This window comes from Lycium barbarum, chromosome 7 (genome assembly GCF_019175385.1).
Source record: "Lycium barbarum isolate Lr01 chromosome 7, ASM1917538v2, whole genome shotgun sequence".
Classification (NCBI taxonomy): Eukaryota; Viridiplantae; Streptophyta; class Magnoliopsida; order Solanales; family Solanaceae; genus Lycium; species Lycium barbarum.
In genome coordinates this window covers 109,779,959-109,804,281 of record NC_083343.1, presented here as the reverse complement: position 1 = coordinate 109,804,281, position 24,323 = coordinate 109,779,959, and the positions used below count along the sequence as shown (strand labels likewise).

The window sequence follows — 24,323 nt, the reverse complement described above, 5'->3', positions numbered from 1 at the left end:
ATCAAACTCAACAACTCATATTAAGATAAGAAATAATCACCAAACATCAATAATCATGGTTTACCACAACCCTAGAACGAGAAGTTTAGCTCCACATAGATATGGAGGAAAACCAACAAATCATTCAAAGAAAATATACAAACTAGTAATAAGGAGAAGAAAAGATAAAACCCAATAATCTCCGGCCTCCACGGCGGCTCCTACTCTCTCTGGGTCAAAAGTCCTCTATTCTAATGTAAAAACGGCTATTTATAAGCTAGGGCAAATATGAGATAAGTGGGCCCAATCCCGATCAACTTAGGAGAACTGACGCCTCTTGTGCTTTGGTTATGCGTCACATGGCCATCGCATGACTATGTCTGTGCATCCGCTGTGCTTCGCACAACCAATGCATAACAGGTCTGAGAATCAGAAAGGGGTATTTTGTGCGCTGGGTGTGGGACGCACAACCAATGCATGAGACCCTTCAGTGATCGTATTTTTCCTTCAAGTGTTGCAACCTCCTTCCGCTCACTCGTCCAACCCGCACTGCCTCAGAATCAGCCAGAATTGCTCGGATTACCCTTCATTGGTCCTTGTTGTACCCAAAAGACTTCAACGTGACCTTCTTTTCTTTTTCCTCTTCTTCAATTTTGCTCCAAATCTCTTCATCTTCACACTGTAGCATTTTCAACTTAAACCACCTAGATTCCATAATAAAGCACAAATTAGTCCCATATCACATAGTTAATAGATGTTAGGTGTATTTAATGCATTTAGCTCTAAAATAAAGTATACGTATGGGTAAAAGATGGCGAAAAAGTGTATAAATACACCTAACATCACCACCCCACACTTAAACCTTTGTTCGTCCTCGAACAACACTAAACACACCCAACTTCACTTTCGATTCTCAACACGCTACCAAATTGAACAGGTCTGTATCAGAACAAGGTCACTATGACAATTTAAACATTTACGAGCAAAGATCTCAAGCACAACACGAATTACACACATGCCAACAACTTCGTCAAAACATCCTAACCTCTAAAACTGACTCGCTCATATGAATATAGGCAAAAACGGTCCTGCCGCCTAATTAAGGAATCAAACATGTCACCAATCTCTTACCAATTATGTGCCCTCACTTCAAAGAGTGTTGCCCAAAATTTTTTCAATGAACACACAACAAGGGTAATGAATAGAAAGAATTACGCTCACTCTCACAAGAAAATTCACATGCTCATACGACATACCATAGGCTTGCCCTTAATGTCATACTCTATTAATAAAAGTACATTAAGCATAGGATCACATAGGACTTTTATGGTTGTAATGTCGGCTAAGGGACGGGTAGAAATTATTTGGGTAAATAGTGACTAACCTCCCTAAGCACTTAAGACATATACATTATCAATCCTTTATGCACTTCCTCTTGTTTCATCAATATTTCAACCATTCTTTTTCACTTCACCTTATGCACCCTTTAACATTAAGCACTCTTTTTTTTTTGCGTACGCCATTAGCAAGGAGCAATTTTTTATTTTTATTTTTATTGTTTATATTTTTTTTTTCACCCCTACTAACAACACACACTAACTATATTCACCAAGTGCACCCTCTACCTTTTTTTTTCTTTTTTTAGTTTCCACCTTAACTTCCCTTTATATCAACTTCCCATTCACTTTCAAGCGCTAAATTTCTAATGTGCTTTAGGAGTTCGGGATCAAATATTACAAGTTATACCAACAAAGGGAATGGCTAAAGATGTGGCTACCAAAGAAAATAGGCAAAAGGCTCAAAGGGGTTAACGAAGGATATCACATATGGGTAGGCAAATAGATGGTCAAAAATTATGGCTAATAAAGAAATGCCTATATCCTCTCCTAGCTTAACACACCTAGTTTCACTTTGTAGACATACCGGGCAAGTTCTAGACATCAATACGATACATGGAGTATATACAAGAACACTCACCACACATGGAACACTCATGGTTCAAGATGGATCCATATTGACCTTCTACTTAGCAAACCAGGACATGAATTCAATGCAAGCATTATTAAGCCAAAAATTTAACACGAGTCAAGTAGAAGAGCTTAGTGTTGCATCTCATTTTTACCAAGGCTAAACAAAGCACAACTTATGGAGCTCTGAAATAATTAATTATGTACAGAGTCGCCACCTAGCATTTAAGGTATACTAGGGTACCTATAAATTATTAATATATGCAGCTTAACATGGTCTACGAAAATAAGTGAGATTCTAGATAAGTGTTCAAATTATTCCGAAGGGAAGGTGTTAGGCATCCTTCAGAATCCACAAATGTGGTTCCCGGCTGGACCAATTTAACTATATGAGGGATGTGTAAAAAAGGCTTGATTATTATTTATAAAAAAATATTAATGGAATTTAGACTAAAGAATAACTAATATGACTATTCACGTAATAAAGGGTGTAAGTATTTACATACGTAGAAAATACGTATACATGATTATTTACGAGTGAACAAAGTGCACAATTACAGTGACTAACAATTTTGGCTTTACATGAATATATCATAAGGTATTTACTTAACAATGAACGATTTACCTTTGAATGAAAAAGAAAGATTCAAAACATATGTGATATAATAATTATTTGAAAAAGTTATCTGTAATTTAGGAGCTTGTGTGAAAAAAGTTATAAGGAATGGACATGAAATTATTTTGCACTCAAGGTGAGTTAACTAATTTAACTAGTTAGGTATGTACGCCTAATCAATTAATTATGAGAGTACATTCTAAAGGCTAAATATTGAGGAAAATCACCCTATTTATTTACTTAAGTGTGCTAAGCTATTTAATTAAAACTCTAGCGAAACATGATAACTATAAGAATATTAGCTACAAAAAATAATAACTGCCTAATATTAATTTGTCTAAAACACATAAAATTTAAATAACTTAAGCAGATCATAAATAAATACCACCAACCTGCACCCTAAAAAAGTAAAGTTTCACTATATTTTATGCTTGTAAGAATGTAAACAAAATATAAACAGAGGATTTAAGAAGCTATTTGAACTTCTTTTGAGTGTATCTTCAAAAAGTAACTCCGGATACCTACATGAGACTTAATAAAAATGTTAGTAAAAGAATAAATAACTATCAGATGAATTAAAGAAATAATGAATAAACTTAAAATAAAAACCCGTCTTTGTACATGGAAGGCCTTGGAAATCGACGGAAATTTCTTCATCGGCCATTTGGATTTAGTATTCGCCCAAATGAATTTAAATAAATTTGACAAAAAATGTAACGGTACAATTGGCCATCAAAAGTATTTTTCGGGCACAGAACCAACAATAATATTTGTAAAAAATAATATAAAATGTGTAAAATCAGTCCAAATAATTAGCAACAGTGAAGTAGACCCGAATAGTAATAAAAATATTGGAGCAACGAGAAGGCAACAAGAAATAATGCCTAGCAGCTAGCATGCTTAAAATATCAACAGAAACAAAGTTTACCAGGAAGCATATATGCGTCAATCAAAACATCTCATACGAAGAGGAAATAGTGAACAACAGACAACGCTAAAGACACAACCATTTGAAACAATTTTTTATCACCACTAATAAATAAATTGAATACCAAAGTGTGGTTCCAAGTATTTGGATGGTTTCTGCAACAAAGCAACAACAAAAACAAAAGAAATGAAAGGGGAAGAGGGAAAAAGAGTGAGCAGCGAAGAAGAAGAAACGACTGAGGGGCATCGTTGGCGGCTGGTCACTGGCGTTGCTTCCACGGCGTCACCATAGCAACGCCACAAACACAAAATTTGACCAGCTATGGAGAAAATAGATAAAGAAAAAGAATGTGCCGAGGTTCAAATTCCTCCGGCCAGATTTGAAAGCTCTTGGAGCAACCAATGGTGTCGCCCGAGTTCCTGGAAACAACAGAAAAAAAAAAAAAGTAAAAAGAAGAAAGGGGTAGGGGAGAGGGGCGTCATAGTTGCTGGCTGCTCCGATTCACCGGAGCTAGGAGCTCCTCGCCGGAGCAGCGACGAAGACGAACAGAAAAGGTTAAAAGGAAGCAGTAGAGTCGTGGTGGTTGTATTCGCGGCTGCTGGTTGAGGTATGGTGAGGAAGATAAAGGGGTGGTGGCGTGGTGTGGTTGAGATGTTGGGGTGTGTTTGGGAGAGAGGGAGGAAGACGAAGTGGGGAGAGAAGTGGCGGGGAAGAGGGCTGTTTTTGGGTGCGTCGGAGTTCACCGGAGCTCAAAGCTCCGGCGTGGAAGGGCGGCGGCTAAGAGAAAATGTTTAGGGTTTAGGGGAGAGAAAAAAATCTGAAAATGTGCTTGTGTGTTGTGCAAATATGTGTTGAATTCCAATAAAATTAAACCCCTCCCTTTTTTTATAACATAAAGTCCAAAAATATATATATATATATAGAGCCATACCCCTTTGTCCCCTTATTTCTTTTAACTAATCAAAACCTAACCCATCACCTCAAAATGTCCACTTTTGAAAAAAGTGACGAGACCTTGATTTGATTGAATTTTGCTCTGCATTTAAAAAAATTAGTTGTTCCGCTTTTCTCTGCACTGTCGGGCTGTACTAAAATATAGTTAATTAATACATGTATAAATAATAATGTAAGGATAAAATATAAATATTCATGTGTAAGATATGAAAAGGTATCGCTATAAAATTAAGCAACAATTATTAATTGCACAAAAAAATGGTAGTATTACGCTATACATGTGCAAAATAATGATCCTTGAAAAAATGACAATAAATTGAGAAAATTCCTAAAATAAGGATAATCATCAATAAATTGTTGAAAAAAATGTAAAAATGTGTAAAAATGTATTTCGTGCTCTTTAACGAATCAGGGCCCCCCAAAACGTTAATTGTAAGCACGTCGAGCCAAAATTAGGTGTCAACACTTAGGTGTTCCGAAACAAGCTATTATTTTTAAGCACAATTTTACTTTCAAAAGTTCGAGAATTGCTCTTGTTGTCAATAGTGTACCTAATCCCGAGCACCTAGCATTCAATTGGTTTCAAGGGCTCTCATCTCCACCTTCTCCTAAAAAAACTTATCCTAAAAAAAATAAAAAATTACCCGATTCAAAGGTCCCCCCTCGAGAAAGAACCGAGGCCATAAGAAAACCCAAGGGGGCGGATGATGAATGCCACTGATGAGGGACTTAAGAAGTTACTAAAGAAAATCAAAGAAAAAAATCTTTTTCGAATTTTTTCAATTTTTTTTTCAACACTAAGACTCAAAACTAATAATAATAAAAATTTAAAAAATCCTAAGGCATATTAAATCATCATCCTCAACCTTACCAGGGACGTATTTCCCACCCCACACTTAAAATCATGCAATGCCCTCAGTGCATATAGATGGAAAAAAGTAAAAACAGGTAAAGCAAGAAATACTCCCTATGGCCCTCTAGGACCTAGCTAGCAACATGCTCTCATCATTAAGGGTCGGCACGACCCCACACTTAAGCTCAAACATGCTCCTCAGCTTTCAACTTCGGGTACTCAGACTTCCCCTAATCTGCAAAACAAAAACAAAATAAAATAAAACGTGACACTATAAAAATAAAAATCTATAATTATTACGCATTGGGTTGCCTCCCAATAAGCGCCTCAGTTAACGTCGTGGCACGGCGTGAATCAACATCACCACTTTTCCCTCCACTTTGAGGATATGAATTGCGCCCCTAATTTTGCATTAAATTTTCTGCTTCGCTCCTGGGGCGGTGGTGTGAAAGTAAAGGAACCAAGCAATAGGTGTCGCATCTTGCACTTCTTGGCCCTTAAGTGAGGAATGTCGTTTTGCCCTTTTGGTGTGGTAAATTTTAGGATATAAGGGTCTTGTTCCTTATTTATACACTTCTCCAAAAGCTCGGAGGGCTCGATTTCCATGTCACCAACCAAACATAATGTAGAAAAATATTTAGAATGAGGACCAACACGCCCCAACTCCGAAACTGCCTTATTTTTGACATCCTCACTCATATGCACCCCCTCAACATTGGCATCATCAACAATATTCTGGTCGAATGGTTGGAATTCCTCTTCCTGCTCCACAAGTAGGCCAGTATCCACAACAACTGGTGGTTGGGCATCAGACATCTCAACCTTTTTATTCATTAGAGCCTGCAGGTCATGGATATCTGAGTCAAATTTGTCTATCTCTTGTCTGAGCTCTGTTCTGCCTTCTATCAATTGTGTCGCCATGTTTGTGAGTCCATCGCGGAGAAACCCATGAAATTTCATTTGTTGAGCTTGTTCCGTTAGTCAAGATTGACTCACTATCTTTGCTTCTTCGAAGTTATCTCATTGTAGGAACTCATTCTCTTCTTCTGTTTGAGGTTCGTCTTGGGTATTGGCTAAGACTGTAACTTGGAGATTACAAGTTTCAGACTCGGCCTGCATCTCTGTGAGTTTGGCACGAATCCTCTCCATGGCCTTCTCTAGTTCTGCGTTTTGCTCTATTATTAATATGTCTTGCTCCACTATTTTTTTCATCATATCTGTAACCCGAGCAAGACTCTCTGCATCCTCCACTTCATTACTCCTGTTAACATCACAAACAAAAAGAGGATCATAATAGGGGCCCGGGGATGAGGAATAAGAGTTAGGACAACCATTCCAATAGCCATCTTGACCACCACATATACTACAAAAATTCCGCTCAAAGGATTGGGTAGGTGCGCACAACCCATTCCCGAAAATATTATGACAGTGTTTCCACAGGTGGGGTCCTCCACAAATCAGACAAGAATCACCAAAATAGGCACAACCAATATTCGACCAATTTTTATTCCAAGATGTCATATCAAGAAAGATATCCAAACTACTAAATTAAAAAAAATTTTAAAAAAAAAACTTGAATAGACAAAAAGAAAAGTAGAATCTAGATAAACATTTAATTTCTAACTCCCCGGCAACGGCGTCAAAAACTTGTTGCGTCCAAACGCACACGCAAGTATACGTAGTCGTACAAGTAATATAGTGATTTTAGAAATCGGATGTCGAACCCACAGGGAGTTATGGTTAACCGTCAACTAAATTAAACTATTCAAATTATCTATACAAGAGATGAAATTCGAAGATTGAGATTATAAACTAATTGAAGATAAAAGAGAAAAATAGTGAACTTCAACAAAGAAAGAGCGAGTTTTTATATTATCAATGAGACGAATGTTCCAGGGTTGCGGTTGGTTCACCAAACCTGTTGAGTTTTCGAACTATTTCCCTTTAATCCGAATTGTCGACGATTGCTAATTTACAGGATTATTAACTCTCGTAGTATTCTCCCGAACTACTACTCGCCTATTCAAAACAGTTCGCTGCCTATATTCCTATGGAATTGACTTGTTAAGAACGCAATTCGTTTATGGTATTTAATTGAACGCGGCGCCTAGGTATATTCCTATCCTAGCCACAAATCCTAGCCCAACTGTAGGATAATCAGATCACGCCCTCTTTAATCCTTCTCTAATCTAACAACATCTTTCCCAAGCATGTATATTAGATAGTCAATAGAACCTAACTGTTGGCCAAACAATCAAGCAATTATGAACAGAATTAAAGAAGCAATCAAACTCAACAACTCATATTAAGATAAGAAATAATCACCAAACATCAATAATCATGGTTTACCACAACCCTAGAACGAGAAGTTTAGCTCCACATAGATATGGAGGAAAAGCAACAAATCATTCAAAGAAAATATACAAACTAGTAATAAGGAGAAGAAAAGATAAAACCCAATAATCTCCGGCCTCCACGGCGGCTCCTACTCTCTCTGGGTCAAAATTCCTCTAATCTAATGTAAAAACGGCTATTTATAAGCTAGGGCAAATATGAGATAAGTGGGCCCAATCCCGATCAACTTAGGAGAACTGACGCCTCTTGTGCTTTGGTTATGCGTCGCATGGCCATCGCATGACTATGTCTGTGCATCCGCTGTGCTTCGCACAGCCAATGCATAACAGGTCTGAGAATCAGAAAGGGGTATTTTGTGCGCTGGGTGTGCGACGCACAACCAATGCATGAGACCCTTCAGTGGTCGTATTTTGCCTTCAAGTGTTGCAACCTCCTTCTGCTCACTCGTCCAACCCGCACTGCCTCAGAATCAGCCAGAATTGCTCAGATTACCCTTCATTGGTCCTTGTTGTACCCAAAAGACTTCAACGTGACCTTCTTTTCTTTTTCCTCTTCTTCAATTTTGCTCCAAATCTCTTCATCTTCACACTGTAGCATTTTCAACTTAAACCGCCTAGATTCCATAATAAAGCACAAATTAGTCCCATAGCACATAGTTAATAGATGTTAGGTGTATTTAATGCATTTAGCTGTAAAATACAGTATAAGTATGGGTAAAAGATGGCGGAAAAGTGTATAAATACACCTAACATCAGAGTACACTAACGAATCATATGAAAAGTAGACATAAGGATGTTTGGGGAGAGTAAACGGGTTCAAATCTGGGGGGTATTCAAATGATGATAGACTCACGAACCGGTAAAATTTTTAAGTATGACAAGAAAAAAAGTGTGTAGAAATAGCTAAAATGGTTTCTTTTGATGCTCTACTATTTTCCTTTCTTTCGGGTTTGGGGTTTGTTACTTATATTCAACGTTGTTATAATCCGTTATTTGAGGGTATTCCTAGAAGTACTTGTAGAGCGGATATTATAGATTTGTATAAAAAATATAGATTTTATTTGCGCCATCTATTTAATTCTTTAAATGTAATATTTCTCTTACCGCCGATTTGAGTCTTAGTCTTAACAAGTTAGATTTTTTTGCTATTATATGTTATTGAGTTGATGATAATTGGGTGATGCAAAAAAGAATTATAGTTTTTTTATATGATGAAGGGAAAGGTCGTCACGATGGAAAATTTTTAGCGGATTCAATATCTACTATTATGAGATTTTTTAACATTTATAAAAAAACACTTTATATTACTTTAGATAATGCTTCTAATAATACAAAGGCGGCTGGTCTTTTAAAAAGGGAATTAAACCCTCCGCTAAAAAATATTTTTCATGTGAGATGTAGTTGTCACATTTTAAACTTGATTGTTAAAGATGTCTTGAGTGTTTTGAAGATTCTATTCAAAAAGTTAGAAATGCGGTTGCGTTTCTTTTTTGTAATGCTAATAGGGCAAAACTGAGAGATTTTAAGAATTCTTGTGTGGAAAATGGCCTTAGACCTAGGAAAATTCAAGTAGAAGTTGAGACTAGGTGGAACTATACTTACATTATGTTACAACAAGCATATGAGTATAGGATTCGCATACAACAAGTTCACAACAATTTTAATACGAATAATGATGATTGGTTAAATATTAACGATTGGAAAGATGTTAAGGAATGTGTTGAACTCTTACAAAAATTTTATAATGCAACTCTTGTTTTTTCTAGACAATTTTATCTCACGGTAATCGAAATTTTAGCCTACTTAGCGGAAATAGCTAGAGTTTTACAAGAGTATAAAAATAAATCCGGTTATCAAGCGGCTATTTTTAATATGACAACAAAATTTAAGAAGTATTTTTTTTCCATCCCAACTTTATTTATATTGGGTTCTCTTTTAAATCCTTGTTTAAAAATGTCTTATACGAGAACATTGGTTAATCAAATTTATACCTTTTTAGAAATTGAAGAGGATGTTGAACCATCTTTAATTGACGCCGAGCTCGCGATTGATGCCGAGTTTAGAAAAGTTTTTAGTCATTATTCTAATTTGGAAGAAAATGCTATACCCGTTGTTCCACGCCCTACTACTTCTCAAAGTAGCAAAAAGAGCTTATCGGGTTTGTCGCATTTAAAAGTTTTACATTCACATTCAACTCCTCATAATGCAAACTTTGATGAATATCACTTTTATTTGATGTAGCCAAATATGGATATCAACCAACTAGATGATTTGGGCGTCTTAGCATGGTGGAAGAAATACAAGGCGAGTCATCCGATACTTTCAAGAATGGCTCAAGATATCCTTACGGTTCAAATATCAACCGTGGCTTCAGAGAGTGCATTGAGCCGAGGAAGAACAACAAATTGGAGACCATAGACACTCATTATCCAGTTTTAGCTTGCAAGTACTAGTGTGCATTCGCGATTGGATTAGATCGGAGCGACGCAACCAAAACTTAGAAGCGGTGGAAGGCGAAGAGGAAGAGATTGAAGATTTGATAGCAAGTGGAGCGGACCAAATGAAAGACTTTGAAGATATCTCCATGACTGAATATATATGGCGGATATTAACCAAATGATTGACATTTTTTTTTTATTATTCTACTATTTCTTTACAACTCATGTATTATTTGCAAGTTAAAAAAAAAACTACAACTTGCAAATAAATATTATCCATGAATGAATAAAATATATGGCTCATTGAGCTTTCTTCTATTTACTTGTGTTCATATTTTTACTTATATTAAGTTAGGAATATACTTAAAATATACTAAGAATATACTTATAATATACATTTACTTAAATTAAAAACTAGAAAGCTATATACTTGAAAAATAACTAAAATATACTTATAATATAAATATACTTAATTTATAAAATAGGAATTTATAAACTTAGAAAAAACTTAAGCTATAAATAACTTAAGTTATAATACATATGATTTATATATATATATATAGTATACATAAGTTATATAACCTAAGTATATTGATATATATGAGTATATTCTTAGTATATTTTACGTATATGTAGTATAACTTAAGCATATAACTTAATATATATATATATATATATATATACGTATATGCTGTTAGTCAGTAAATATATAAACTTTATTTATAAACTTATATAACATATATAAATATACCTATAATATACTAATAAATACTATAATATATATATTCTATAAAAAAAAAGAGGAGGTTTTGTAACGTTTTGGACCGGACCGCTCCGGTTTCTAGTTTGAAACCGGTCACTGATTCCTGTTTTTAGACCGAAAATCGGCCGATTTAATAACCGGTTACCGGTCCGGTCCGGTCTAAACCGGATAACAGGCTTATAAGAAGGGTAGCTATTTGATTCTGTTATTAAAGGTTGTAATATACGGTACATCGCGACATATGACCTCGTTATCTGGTGCCACAATGTCATTTTGCGTTGCCTAGACCTCTAGAATTTCTTGATGGCACCCGTGCAATGTGTTTGCTCATGCAAGTATAGTAGCAACGGGTCAATTTGCAAATTTCAGGTTGTAGCTTGAGGCTTCAGTGGGATTTTATTTAGGGAAAAGGTGCAAATACACCCCTCAACTTTACAATTTAGAGTAGATATACCTCTGGTTAAATTAAAAAGCGGTGTATATATATCCCTACTGTTACAAAATAGTGCGAATATACATTTTTAGCTGACGGGTTTTTTTTGTAAAATAATTTAGTTTCTTTTTTTAATTAAAAAAAATGCCACGTGGCTTTAATATATATATATCCATTTTTTTTAGTAGACATATTTTTCTAAAGTCACATGATAATATATAAGTATTTTTGAGATAATAATTTTTACTTACTTATAAAATACTAAAAAATAAGTAAGAAAATCACTTATTTTTCATGAAAACATCTTTTGAACCAGTATAAAAAAACCGAGGAAAACAAGTGTAGCCGCCTTGTGTCCAAGTTCTTTTTGTTGCTGTTCAGAACCTCACTATTGCCTACAAGCTGACCCACAATTCACAAACACTACCAGAACATTATTTTATAAAAAGAAAAGGAAATAATTTACCAATTATGTGGGCCAATTCCAAAAGAAATTGCCATATTATCCTTTTGTTTTTTTGAAATAGTTAACAGCGAATTACAACGATTCTTTAGAGGGAAAAGGTTTAAAAATATCCTTCTATTTTGTTTTAATGATTAAAAATATTGTCCGACCTAATTTTGAATCATTTATACCTCTGTCGTTATGAAAGTTAACAAATATATCTTTCATTTGACGGAAATCCCCAAATTGATTCAAATAACCCGATTTTATAAAAAATAACTCATTCTCCTATTTTACTCGCCCAACCCCACCTCCTAAAATAACCCGTTCTTCCTTCTCTCTCATATTTTCTCCTCCAGCTATCAAGCCCATCAATTAAGACCGAAAGGCGTAGTCGATGGACAACTAGTGAATATTCCTCTACCGCCCCTTGTTGGTCTCGAGGGACGTACACCAAAGGCGCGTCCTTCCCGGTCCTCTATTTATTAGAATACTGTCGATTCTAGTCCACTCATTTTATTTAAGATATGCAATTGTCCAGAAGGAAGATTAAGAAGTGGTCTTTGTCAAACATCTATAATTTATAAACTTGTTATTCATTATTTGAATAGAAATTTTGTTCAAGCTCTTCCATTAGAAAGGAAAGCATAGAAAGACGGAAACAATTGACAGTCATTTTGAAAACAACCAGTACATAATAGTTAGTACTGCAGAACTACCAACTAAGCAGATAAATAGAGCAGTAGCTTATCACTAACCTATGACCTGAAGTAATAGCTAAAAGAGTTGATCCCATTACCTAATTAATTTCAACATAATTAGCACTTCTAAGTCGACTTAACTGAAACATAAAAATTGTAGATCCTAAAACATGACACTAACTTTTGAATTGGTCAACGACTAAAGAGAAAGTAAGTCTCCATCGACGGGCATGATAGCTGGAGGACAAAATATGAGAGAGAAGAAAGAACAGGTTATTTTAGGAGGTGGGTCGGGGCGGTTATAATAGGAGAATGAGTTGTTTTTCAAGAAATTGGGTTATTTGAATCAATTTGGGAATTTTTGTCAAATGAAGGGTATATTTGTTAACTTTCATAACAGCAGGGACATAAATGATCCAAAATTAGTTCGAAGGATATTTTTAGCCATTAAACAAAGTAAAAGAATATTTTTGGCCCTTTTACCTAGTTTAACATTTTTAACTTAAGACAATGCACTTTAAAATGTGGTTTCATGGTCTAGATTGTCCCCTTGACAGCACCAAAAATAACCACTGTAACGTGAAATGCAGAAATTTGGATATTTTCAAGATTTGACAAAGCAGTGGCAGACTATCATCTTAACAGACTTAAAGTACGCAATCCTGACAGCCCAAGAAGCAAAAGTGATCTCAGAAAAAGAAACTTATTCAGAAAAAGAAATTTATTCTTTTTTGAGGTCCTTTCGATCTCACAAATGATCACAAAGTGATGAACCAATTAATCACTTCGAACTGAACACTCTTTCCCTAGCATCAAGAATAATGAACTGTCATCACTCAATGATTACACTATGCAAAACAAAAACAAAAAAACAAAAAGCTTTTTAATTAATCAAAGTTAAGTAATAATCATCTAATCAGTAGCTTTAATGTAAATAAATAATTATTATATGTCATTTTCAATAGTCCTACATAGACTTGCAAAAGAAAAGAAAAAAAACAATGCTTTCTTGCTCTCTAAACAGCTCCATCTCCTCTTCCTTAAAATAGCCAAGCTGACCAGCACAACAACCACAGCAAACTGACTATATTACCCACCAAAAATGGCAAGAACGTCACAAAGGGGTCATATTCAGAGATGGGTTAGAATGGTCATTTGAAGAAAATGTAAGGGACCCTATAAAGGTGTCAACAAATAGGACCAGAAAGTTGGTGTCTTGGCTTAGAAGCCAAGGGAAGTTGGAAACAAACGTGACTGCAATAGAAAGTTACACAAAAGTTTCTTCTTGGGAATTATGTTTTTGTTGCACAGTTATTTCTCTCACATTTGCCATTGTGTTTTTTCAGCTTTTCCATCTTCTGTCTTTCTGTATCTTGGTGCACCACATTGTTCAGGTACGCATTAGTTATTCTATATATGAACTATGCTTCAATCGCAAGCTAGTCGTGTTGTGTTTATGATCATAGCTAAACTATTCTGTTTGGGGGCGTCAACTAGTTGCAACCCTTCTAGTTTACCTTGGTTTAAATAAGAATTCTAACAAGGCGATTTTCAAACAATTTTAATGCTACATTGGAATGTTTAATATGTGATCTAAAACAATTTTAAAACTGCTTTTACTGCTATACTAGAAGCTGCCCTTATGTTAAGAGGAGTTAACAATTTATATATATAGGAGATCATTTTTACCGTATATTCGCAGTATAATTTTTTGATAGCTCCGCGCCTGCTCAGTACTTATTATAAGGAATTTGTCCTCTAGATTATATTTACAAACTTCGCACCATTGTATGATGTGCTGGTTCAAGGGGGAAAAATAGCTGTTTAGCGGAGGGGCATTATCATTTTCTTGTGACACTAATCAATAGTTAAAAATTCTTGCTTTTCCATTGCATGACCAAAAATTTCATTTCTTCTAATAGACCACTTTGTTATAATTTAGCTCGATGAAAGAAATATCGTAGTTAAAAATTGTAGGATGAATGAAATCGTGACTATGTCATATGAAAGGACCTTCTTCATACTCTTTTGTATTTGTCTGGTTCAATTTTGTTAATATGAATCCTCTTATGTTTTAGGACAACAGTGTGAAGGGAAAAGATGGCGTCTCTCGTACCAGACGTACTGATTAAGCTTCTACAAAGCATGAACTCCAACGTAAAAGTTCGCGGAGAATATAGATCCGTTCTTTTACAAGTAATCAGCATTGTCCCTGCCTTGAGTGGTTCAGAACTGTGGCCAAACCACGGCTTTTTTATTAAAGTCTCCGATTCTTCTCATTCAACTTATGTCACACTATCAAAAGAAGACAATGAGCTCATTTTGAACAACAAATTGCAACTTGGCCAGTTCTTCTATGTTGACAAAATGGAGGCTGGAACACCGGTCCCCGTTTTAATTGGGGTAAGGCCAATTCCGGGGCGACATCCATTTATTGGCAACCCGAAGGATTTGATGCAAATGTTGGAACAATCTGAGATTCCTGATCAGGAAAATAATGCTGGTCTAAAGTTGAACGAACTGCCTGAACCAAAAAAGGAGAACCAGAAGAAGAAATTTGTTATCAAAGAGGAGAAGGCGGTAGTTGCATCCAGGTACATGCAAGGTATATCAAACCAGAATACAAAGATTAGTGGAAATGATCAAGGTAATGGTGCAAAAGGCGTTGAAAATGAGAGCAACGGAGCAGATCACAGGGTTGTGCTTTTGAAAGGGAGACAACCTGAGGTTAAAAGTCAGGTATGATCCTGCATTACAGATTATTCATTTGTTTCAACTTGCTAAAAGTTCATATTCAAAGATTACTATTAGTCCTTGTTTTTATCCCCTTTTTTCTTTTGGCTACAAATCCATGATTGTTAAGTTTGCCAAGGTCGATAAAATCAAGTGATAATTGCGCTTTTGATACCCAAGTTATTGATATATTCTAATTTTCATCGTGATATTCAACAAACCACATTTAACTTGTAACTAATAAAGGTTCCTATTTTTGGTCGCTCTTGTAACTAATTCCCACTCTAACCAATATCGAAGAGTAGAAATACCAAAAGTATTTTGATGAGGAATCGAATAGTCTGACATTAAATTTGCTGAATTTTTGAAAACTTGTATTCCAGGACTAAGTCTAAGAGATAACTGTTCTATTAGTTGAAAGTTAAATGTGCTATAGTCACTTATCAAACCAATTCCTTACAGGCTGTGCATCAGAACTGCATTTTTGCTATTGCTTGACTATTTTTTGAACAACGTACTTATATATAAGGAAGAAAGAACTTGCATGATATGCTTAGCTCTATAGAACAAGTTTGTATGTCTTTCTCCACATTGCAATAGTTTTCTAATTTCTGCTTTTGAATTTCAGACACGGCCTACAACTCCTTCCCGTGGTCGTTCTGATGCATTTTCTCCAAACTCAGATGTCAATGTGCTTAATAGCAGAGATCTTTTGACAACTCCAACGTCTTCAACTCTAAAACGCACTAGTAGCAAACAAGAAAACATTAGAGAGAACAGTCCATTTTCTGAAACACTCATACCATGGTCCTCCCTACCAGCCAGCCTCGCAAAGCCAGGGAAGGTATCTTCGTGTTCTCCTTTAATGCCATTGTTTTGCTAATTTTAGAACCCAAGTAATCACAAAATCTATTGCATTATTGCTAAAGCAGTGCTTAAATGAGACCATTCTCTTCCCTGAATGTTAGTAGAATTGCAAGAATTCAATACAATTCGAGTAATTCTGTGCCAATACAGGAGTTATTCAGAGATAACTCGAGTTGATCAGCTATAGAAATGAAAGAGAGGAAATGGAATAGAAGTAGAATAGAATTTGTGTATTGTATTTTCATAGATGATTCCCATGTAGTGTATTACAATGCTTTATAGAGAATGGATTACTAATCTAAACTGAATCTAAGTCATAACCAACTAACTAACTTCTAACAACTTGCTCTAACTAACTAGTGTAACAGTAACTAACTTTCCTGCCAATAGCTAATTCAACTAACTACCAACTAACTTTTGGAATTCCACTGTAACTAACTCATTTCCAACTGCTTATACTAATTCATGTATCAGTACTCCCCTCATCAAGAGATCCTTGACCTCAAGGATCGAATTGAGGGAACCTTGTCTTGAGACTGTTGAAAAATTCCCAAGTAGCATAGTCTGCAGATAAACCATGCCATTTAACAAGCACCTGAGCCACAGCTTTGTTCCCACGCTTGACCATCCTCCTTTGTAAGATAGCTTCAGGTTGAGGGCAATTAGGATCAGCAATATCAATAGAAGGTGGAATAGAAATTTGAGCAGGTACTGCGTAACACTTCTTAAGCAGGGACACATGAACTGTAGGGTGAATCTTGACTGTTGCTGGTAACAAGAGAGTATAAGCCACCTGACCAACTCTTTTAGTAACCTGAAATGGACTATAGAACTTAGCAGCAAGTTTATGATAAGGGTGTGTAGCAATAGACACCTGCCTATATGGTTGAAGCTTGAAATAAACCCAATCACCAACTTCAAAGTTTCTGTCACTTCTATGAGAATCAGCTTGTTGCTTCATTCTAAGCTGAGCCCTCATTAAATGATGCTTCATTAACTGCAACTTGAATTCTCTATTCAACAAGGTATTATCCACTTCAGCTGAATCAGACTCACCAGGAAGGTATGGCAAGTGTAGAGGGGGAGGTCTACCATACAAAGCTTCATATGGTGTGGTCTGTATAGCACTATGAAATGATGTATTGTACCAGTATTCAGCCATAGGAAGACAGTCAAACCAATCAGTAGCACTCTCATTACATGAGCATCTGAGATAGGTCTCTAAGCACCTATTCAAGACCTCAGTTTGTCCATCAGACTGAGGATGGTAAGCTGTAGAAGTATTTAATTGGACTCCTTGTAAGGCAAACAACTCTTGCCAAAAAGAACTTAGGAAAACAGCATCTCTGTCACTAGTAATAGCATCAGGAAAACCATGTAGTTTGACAATATTATCTAGAAATGCCTTGGCTACTATTTGAGCAGAATATGGGTGTTTGAGAGGTATGAAATGACCATACTTACTCAACCTGTCCACAACTACTAAAATAACCTCATGACTTTTGGACTTAGGCAATCTATCAATGAAATCCATGCTAATCTGAGACCAAACCACATCAGGAATAGGCAATGGTTGTAATAAACCTGGATAAGCTGCAAGATCAGCTTTGTTTCTTTGGCATATGTCACACTCCTGCACAAACACTTTGGTATCTTTCCTTATGCCCTTTCAGTAAAACAAGGTAAGAACCCTTTTTAATGTGGCCTCTACACCTGAGTGACCACCTTGAGGAGTGCAATGCCATAGTGAAATGATGGAAAACCTCAGTTGTGGTACTCTACCAACCACAAGTTTACCTTTCCTTTTCAGCTGATTCTGCACCCATGAGAAGTGAGTAGGACCCTGACCAGCCTGTAATTGTGCAACAATGGCCTTCAAATCAGCATCTGTTTCCCAACTGTGAGCAATATCACCCATTAGCTGAGAACTAGTTGTTGAAACTACAAGGGTGAGTAACTCAGCACTAGTTACCCTTGACAAAGCATCAGCAACCTTATTCTCAACCCCCTTTTTATACTCAATAACATAATCAAAAGGCATGAGCTTAGTTAACCACATAAGTTGGGAGTTTGTGTGTAACTTTTGATCCATTAAGAACTTCAGGGCCTTCTGATCAGTTCTTATGATGAATCTCTGGCCAAGCAAATATTGAGACCATTTGGAAACTGCATGAACAATTGCCAGTAATTCTCTATCATAAACAGACATTGCAGCATGTCTATTAGATAAAGTCTTACTAATGAATGCAATAGGGTGACCTTCCTGCATCAATACAACACCTATACCAAATCCACTAGCATCAGTCTCCACTACAAAAGTTTTATTAGCATCAGCTAGGGCCAGAACAGGAGCCTTAGTAAGTGCTTCTTTCAACTTCTCAAATGCAGAAGTAGCAAGAGTAGACCATTTAAAACTATCCTTCTTTAAAAGATCAGTTAATGGTTTGCTGATAATCCCAAATCCTTGAATAAATCTCCTGTAGTACCCAGCCAGACCAATAAAGCCTCTCAGTTGCTTGATAGTAGAAGGTAAGGGCCACTTCTGAACAACACTGATCTTCTGAGGATCAGTAGAAACCCCATCCTTTGTGATAAAATGGCCCAAGTATTCAATCCTTGCTACTCCAAAGAAACATTTACTCTCTTTGGCTAGAAGCTGATGTTTCTTCATCTCAACAAAAACACTTCTAAGATGTAACAAATGATCCTCTACTGTTTTACTGTAAATGAGTATATCATCAAAAAACACAAGCACTGATTTCCTCAAAAACTTCTGGAAAACAGTATTCATCAAGCCTTGAAAAGTAGCTGGTGCATTAGACAAACCAAAAGGCATTACTAAGTACTCAAAATGGCCTGAATGAGTCCTGAATGCAGTTTTGGGAATGTCCTCTTCAGCCATCCTTAGTTGGTGATAACCAGCTCTTAAGTCAATTTTTGAAAAGATTGTAGAACCGCCCAGTTCATCTAGTAGATCTTCTACAATGGGGATAGGGAATTTATTCTTAACAGTGTGCTTGTTAAGATCCCTATAGTCTACACACAATCTCCAAGTCCCATCCTTCTTACCAACTAAGACCACTGGTAATGCAAAGGGGCTGCAGCTTGGTTGAACAATGCCTTGTTCCAACATTTGTTGCACCAAATTCTCAATAATGTCCTTCTTAACAGAAGGATATCTGTAAGGTCTCTTGTTTATAGGTTCAGTACCATTATGCAACACAATTCTATGGTCAAATACTCCTCTAGATGGTGGCAGTTGAGTTGGTTCTGCAAATAATTCCCTAAATTCCTGTATGACTACCAAGATTCTAGGGTCTGTATTTGCCTCTTCTTTAGTCTCCAAAGCATATAATTCAGTACACATGGTAGGAACTACTTGAATCATGCATAGCTGAGACTGATTACCTGAATGTTTCTCCAATTTGCCAGCATTAGCAGAAGTGATTTGCTTCCCTGCACCTCTGAGTAAATGCTTCTTCCCTTTGTACCAAAACTCCATAGTTAACTTGTTGAAATTCATCTTGATATCACCCAAAGTTAATAGCCATTGGACCCCTAACACAACTCCACAAGACCCCAATGGTAATAGTAAGAAATCAGCAGCAAATTCAGCTCCTTGCAGCAACCATGTGACATGGCACACCTTATCCACTCTGATCATATTACCATTTGCTGCAGTAACCATTTGAGGTGTAGTTGACTTGGTAGCACATCCTAGAGTCTTTGCTAGCTCCGGATCCATGAAATTATGTGAACTGCCAGTGTCAACTAAAATATTCAGAGGTTTCTTGGAGTGATAACCTGTCACTCTAAGAGTCCTGAACCCTAGTGACCCATTCAATGCATGAACAGAAATCTCCATCTGTTCTAAAGGTTGATTCACTTCTACCATCTCCATTCCTACATCACCTATCAATTCCCCTTCTTGTTGGGTGTGTTCTTCCTCCAATTCCTCTACTTCTAGTAAGTAAAGTTGTTTTAAGTTTTTACACTTATGGCCTGGAGCATATTTTTCTGGACAAAAATAACACAGCCCTTGTGCTCTCTTATCATTCATTTCTTCTATGCTAAGACTCCTTCTGGTGAACCCTTTATTGCTTACAGAACTTTCAATTGTAGGTGTTGACAACAAAGGTTTACTTTGGAATTTCTGATCACTACTTCTCTTATAACTAGGTCCAGAATTTGCTGTTGGATATGGAAATTGTTTATAGAACTTAGCTTGAGCAGTTAAGAATGCTTCTTGCATCCTAGCAGTTCTGCACAACTGAGATAAGGTGGTTGGATTTGTCAATTTCACAGCAAGGTTTAGTTCATCTTTAAGGCCTCCAATAAAGCAACTAATTGTATTTTCTTGAGAGAGATTTACCCTAGTCAACTTACTTTCAAAAATTGCTTGGTAATCTTTCACAGAACCAGTTTGCTTAATTTTCTTAATTTCTTCCATTGGGTCATCATAATCAGCCCCAAACCTTTCTACTAGTGCCATAACATACTCATTCCAGGTGGGAGGAAAAGTATATTGCCTGTACCTCATAAATGACTGATGCCACTGTATTGCTTCACCCTCCATGTGAATTGCAGCCAATCCCACTCTTTTGTCCATAGCAATGTTGTCAAAATCAAAGAATTGATCAACTTTGAACAACCAAGACTTCAGATCTTCCCCATTGAATTTAGGAAAATCCAACTTTGAATACCTGGATATTCCTGGGTAATTCTGGTAATTCATAGTTGATTTCTCCCTAACTTCTTCTTCATTTACTGGTCTCTCCCTTGAGTTCCTTTCTCTTGAAGTTCCCACTCCATTAATCACAGGTGAATCATCACTCCTAGTTCCTTCGATGTGTTCCTTCAATTGGGCAACAGTTTGATCCAATCTTTTCAAGGATGCCATTTCTCCATTAAGAGTACCAATTTCTGCCATCAGTTTCTGCAACATTTCCCTCACATCTCCACCTTCTTGGGCAGAACCAGTGGGGACTTGATCTCCATTTGATCTAGTTCCCTTAGCCATTTATGCCGAGAATCTAACTGCTCTGATACCAATGTTAGTAGAATTGCAGGAATTCAATACAATTCGAGTAATTCTGTGCCAATACAGGAGTTATTCAGAGATAACTCGAGTTGATCAGCTATAGAAATGAAAGAGAGGAAATGGAATAGAAGTAAAATAGAATTTGTGTATTGTATTTTCATAGATGATTCCCATGTAGTGTATTACAATGCTTTATAGAGAATGGATTACTAATCTAAACTGAATCTAAGTCATAACCAACTAACTAACTTCTAACAACTTGCTCTAACTAACTAGTGTAATAGTAACTAACTTTCCTGCCAATAGCTAATTCAACTAACTACCAACTAACTTTTGGAATTCCACTGTAACTAACTCATTTCCAACTGCTTATACTAATTCATGTATCAGATAGACAGACATTTTAAACATTCACTGTCACTTCATAAAAATGCATCAAAGGATAAATAAAGACTTCTTTTTTTTTTCTTTTTTTTTTTTCATTTTTGGCCCATTGGCTGAATTAATTACTGGCGCTAGAAAATGTACAAAACCTATACACTAATTATGTATAATATAAGTATATTTATGTACTATATTATATGTATATTTTGTGTATGCAATATGTATATTTATACTTAATATACAAATACATTTTCTGGCTATTATTGTTTTGAGCTGTCCAAAAATGTAATTATCCCAAAGAAAGAATCACTGTAAGATTAAATGTTTTAAAGAAGACGTCGAAGACTCATGAGAGAGCAATATCACACAAGTGCACTTATGCTTCTCATTTGTTTTGTCTTTATAATAAGGGGATCCTTAGAAGGAAAAAGTTAGCTTCTTTAATAGCAGCGGAAGCTCAAGAAGAAGCATTGACAGCAACCAATCTTCTTCATTGCTTCAGGTCAGTACTATATTGGACTTTGATTCATCCGTGACATTACGGCAAGTTGTTTACCTTCAAATTTCTTCAATTTTTTTCTTTGCAGCATGTTTGCTGAACTATGCTCATCTGCATCACCAGAGAGTCCCCATCTCAATTTGGCCAAATTTTTCGCACTCATCCAGCTCATGGATCAACCGAATACTAAGACAAATGTACAAATACCGGATAACTTTGCCTCAAAATTATCTTTACAAGACAAGGAGCAAGTGGGCAAGAAGACATATTCCTTGAACGGTAAAAATACCCCCAAGTCCTTGAAGCCTTTAACTGAAGTTTCTGTGGCTGAAAAGATAGAATGGGCAAAAGGTGACGGTTCTAGAAGCACAAGGGAGTTAAGAGAGGTTCTGTTTAATGAAATACAATCCTGGTTTCTGAAATTCTTGGACGAAGCACTTGATGTTGGATTCCGGTTGGACGAGCAGGATCAGAAAAAGAAAGCACGTGGTGTACAACAAACGGATTCAAACAACCAAATTGCTCTCGCGTTGTCACAGCTTAAGCATGCGAATGACTGGTTGGACAAGCTTAAGAGTAAGTCAACCTTGAATAAAGATGTGGCAGAGACAGTTGATAGATTAAAGCAAAAACTCTATGCATGTTTACTGCTTCATGTGGATTCAGCTGCTTCAGCTCTTGGAAAACCAAGTTCCTAAGAGTTTCTGTTCTACTTACTTCCTAAGAATTTTATGCTCTTGTATGAATCTATTTAAAGGTCATTTAATAGTAACTAATCAGCTCATGTGAGAAAAATGTAAACTTAATTGTTTCAGTGTATTTGAAAAGAATGGTGAAAACAGTGAATTAAGGAGTAACCTGCATGGCTCATTGTCTAGCCTTTTATAGCCGTACTTAAAGCAGTGACGTATGCAGGAATTTGTGCCAGGAAGTTCGCGTCAAATCCTATAGAGCGCGATTTTTTCATCTTAGATCGAATTAGAATAGAATAGAGTCATTCAGTACCTTCCACAACAACCAGAATTTGACCCCTTGCGCCTGTGAATTAAAGAAAGAAGGAGGTTAATCGAAAAGAGATGTTAATTAAAAGTCCAACTGATTAAACATTGACCTTGAGTACCAAAATTGGCAGAGCGGGGGTGTTTAAGATGGTGAGGCAGGGCACATGCAAAATTATCTGAAGATAAAAGGTCCAAGTAATCCAGCATGTGTCCTGCTTCTCCAGCTTAAATAGCCGGCACCTTCATACATGTTGTAACAAGTTGCTGATGTTATTGATGAATGGTGGAGTATCAAGGAACCTTTTTGTTTCTTTTGTTGTTTGCTTAGGTAAGTTTAGAGAAGTTTTTTGGCAATTGCATACATAAGAGCAATTACTTGAATTTATAGCATTAATACTTGCCAATACTTTTTTGGTTGGATGGGTGGTTGATCTTTTTTTTTCATGTATCCTTTTTATTGCTTTCGGGATGTAGTGTGTTATTTACACTGCCTTCTAATAATAAGAAGGCTAAGCAAGAGTGTTTTTATTTTGGCTTGATGACTGTTGAAGTTTGGCAGCCAAAAAGCAAAAGTCTATTGCTAAGCAGATAGATAGTCTATCAAATGCAACATAAAGAGTAAAATGGCAGGCCACCCACCCAGTTGGCCTATAAAATCATGAAAAAGTACTAAAGCAATTGAGGTACATCCGTACATGGAAAACATTAACCAGTGCAAGAAACCCGAGTTTGTGATAGAATATTTATAACGGAGAGGCCCTAACAAAATTGTGACGATTTCATTTCTCTCTTCCTCACATGCACTAGTTTTTTAGCTTGAGAAAACATAAGTTGTTATCATATGTGGTAGAAAACTGTCAAAAGTTGTTGGATTTATGTGAACCCGTAAACAATAATGTAAATCCGCCCTACTAATTCATGTGAATCACGAGAAGGGACAAAGAAAGATGCTAGAATTGTCAGAGAAAAAGCACGACAACATGTTCAGGATCATCTATTTGCAAAGTCAACTAAGTCGCTTATGCGGAAAACCAACTCATTTCGGAGACCATTTGATTTAGCTAGTTGAAAGTAGCTGATAGTTCAGCACTTTTAAGTGCTTAATTTAAAATAAAAATAAAAAAAAAAAATATATATATATATATATATACGTTATGCATATGTAAGAAATGTCGAAGCTAATACGTAATAATCAATTGATGTTTTTGATTAAAAAATTCTATTGAAATGCTTTTAAAGTTTATTTTGAAAAATATAAAACTAAAAAGTATCTTTGCATGGAGAAGGACAGTTGGTGGAAATGGAAAGGAGATTGAGTTATGCATTTTATTTTGGAAGGATACTTCGGGATTATAAAAAATAAGGAA

At 36.1% G+C, this 24,323-nt stretch overlaps 1 protein-coding gene across 2 annotated transcripts; it reads left to right on the top strand.

Moving 5' to 3' along the window:
• Nucleotides 1-13,079: 13,079 nt before the first annotated feature.
• Nucleotides 13,080-22,822, top strand: LOC132603759 (uncharacterized). Of its 2 annotated transcripts, none has more exons than XM_060316967.1 (5): nt 13,080-13,825; nt 14,518-15,170; nt 15,793-16,008; nt 21,867-21,958; nt 22,044-22,822. In XM_060316967.1, exons 2-5 carry the CDS (start codon nt 14,532-14,534, stop codon nt 22,651-22,653), a joined length of 1,557 nt encoding a protein of 518 aa, XP_060172950.1. In that variant the 5' UTR covers nt 13,080-13,825; nt 14,518-14,531; the 3' UTR covers nt 22,654-22,822. The 2 variants fall into 2 exon arrangements, with proteins under 2 accessions (XP_060172950.1, XP_060172949.1); XM_060316966.1 differs by having other exon boundaries at nt 13,081-13,825; nt 14,510-15,170.
• Nucleotides 22,823-24,323: the final 1,501 nt, after the last annotated feature.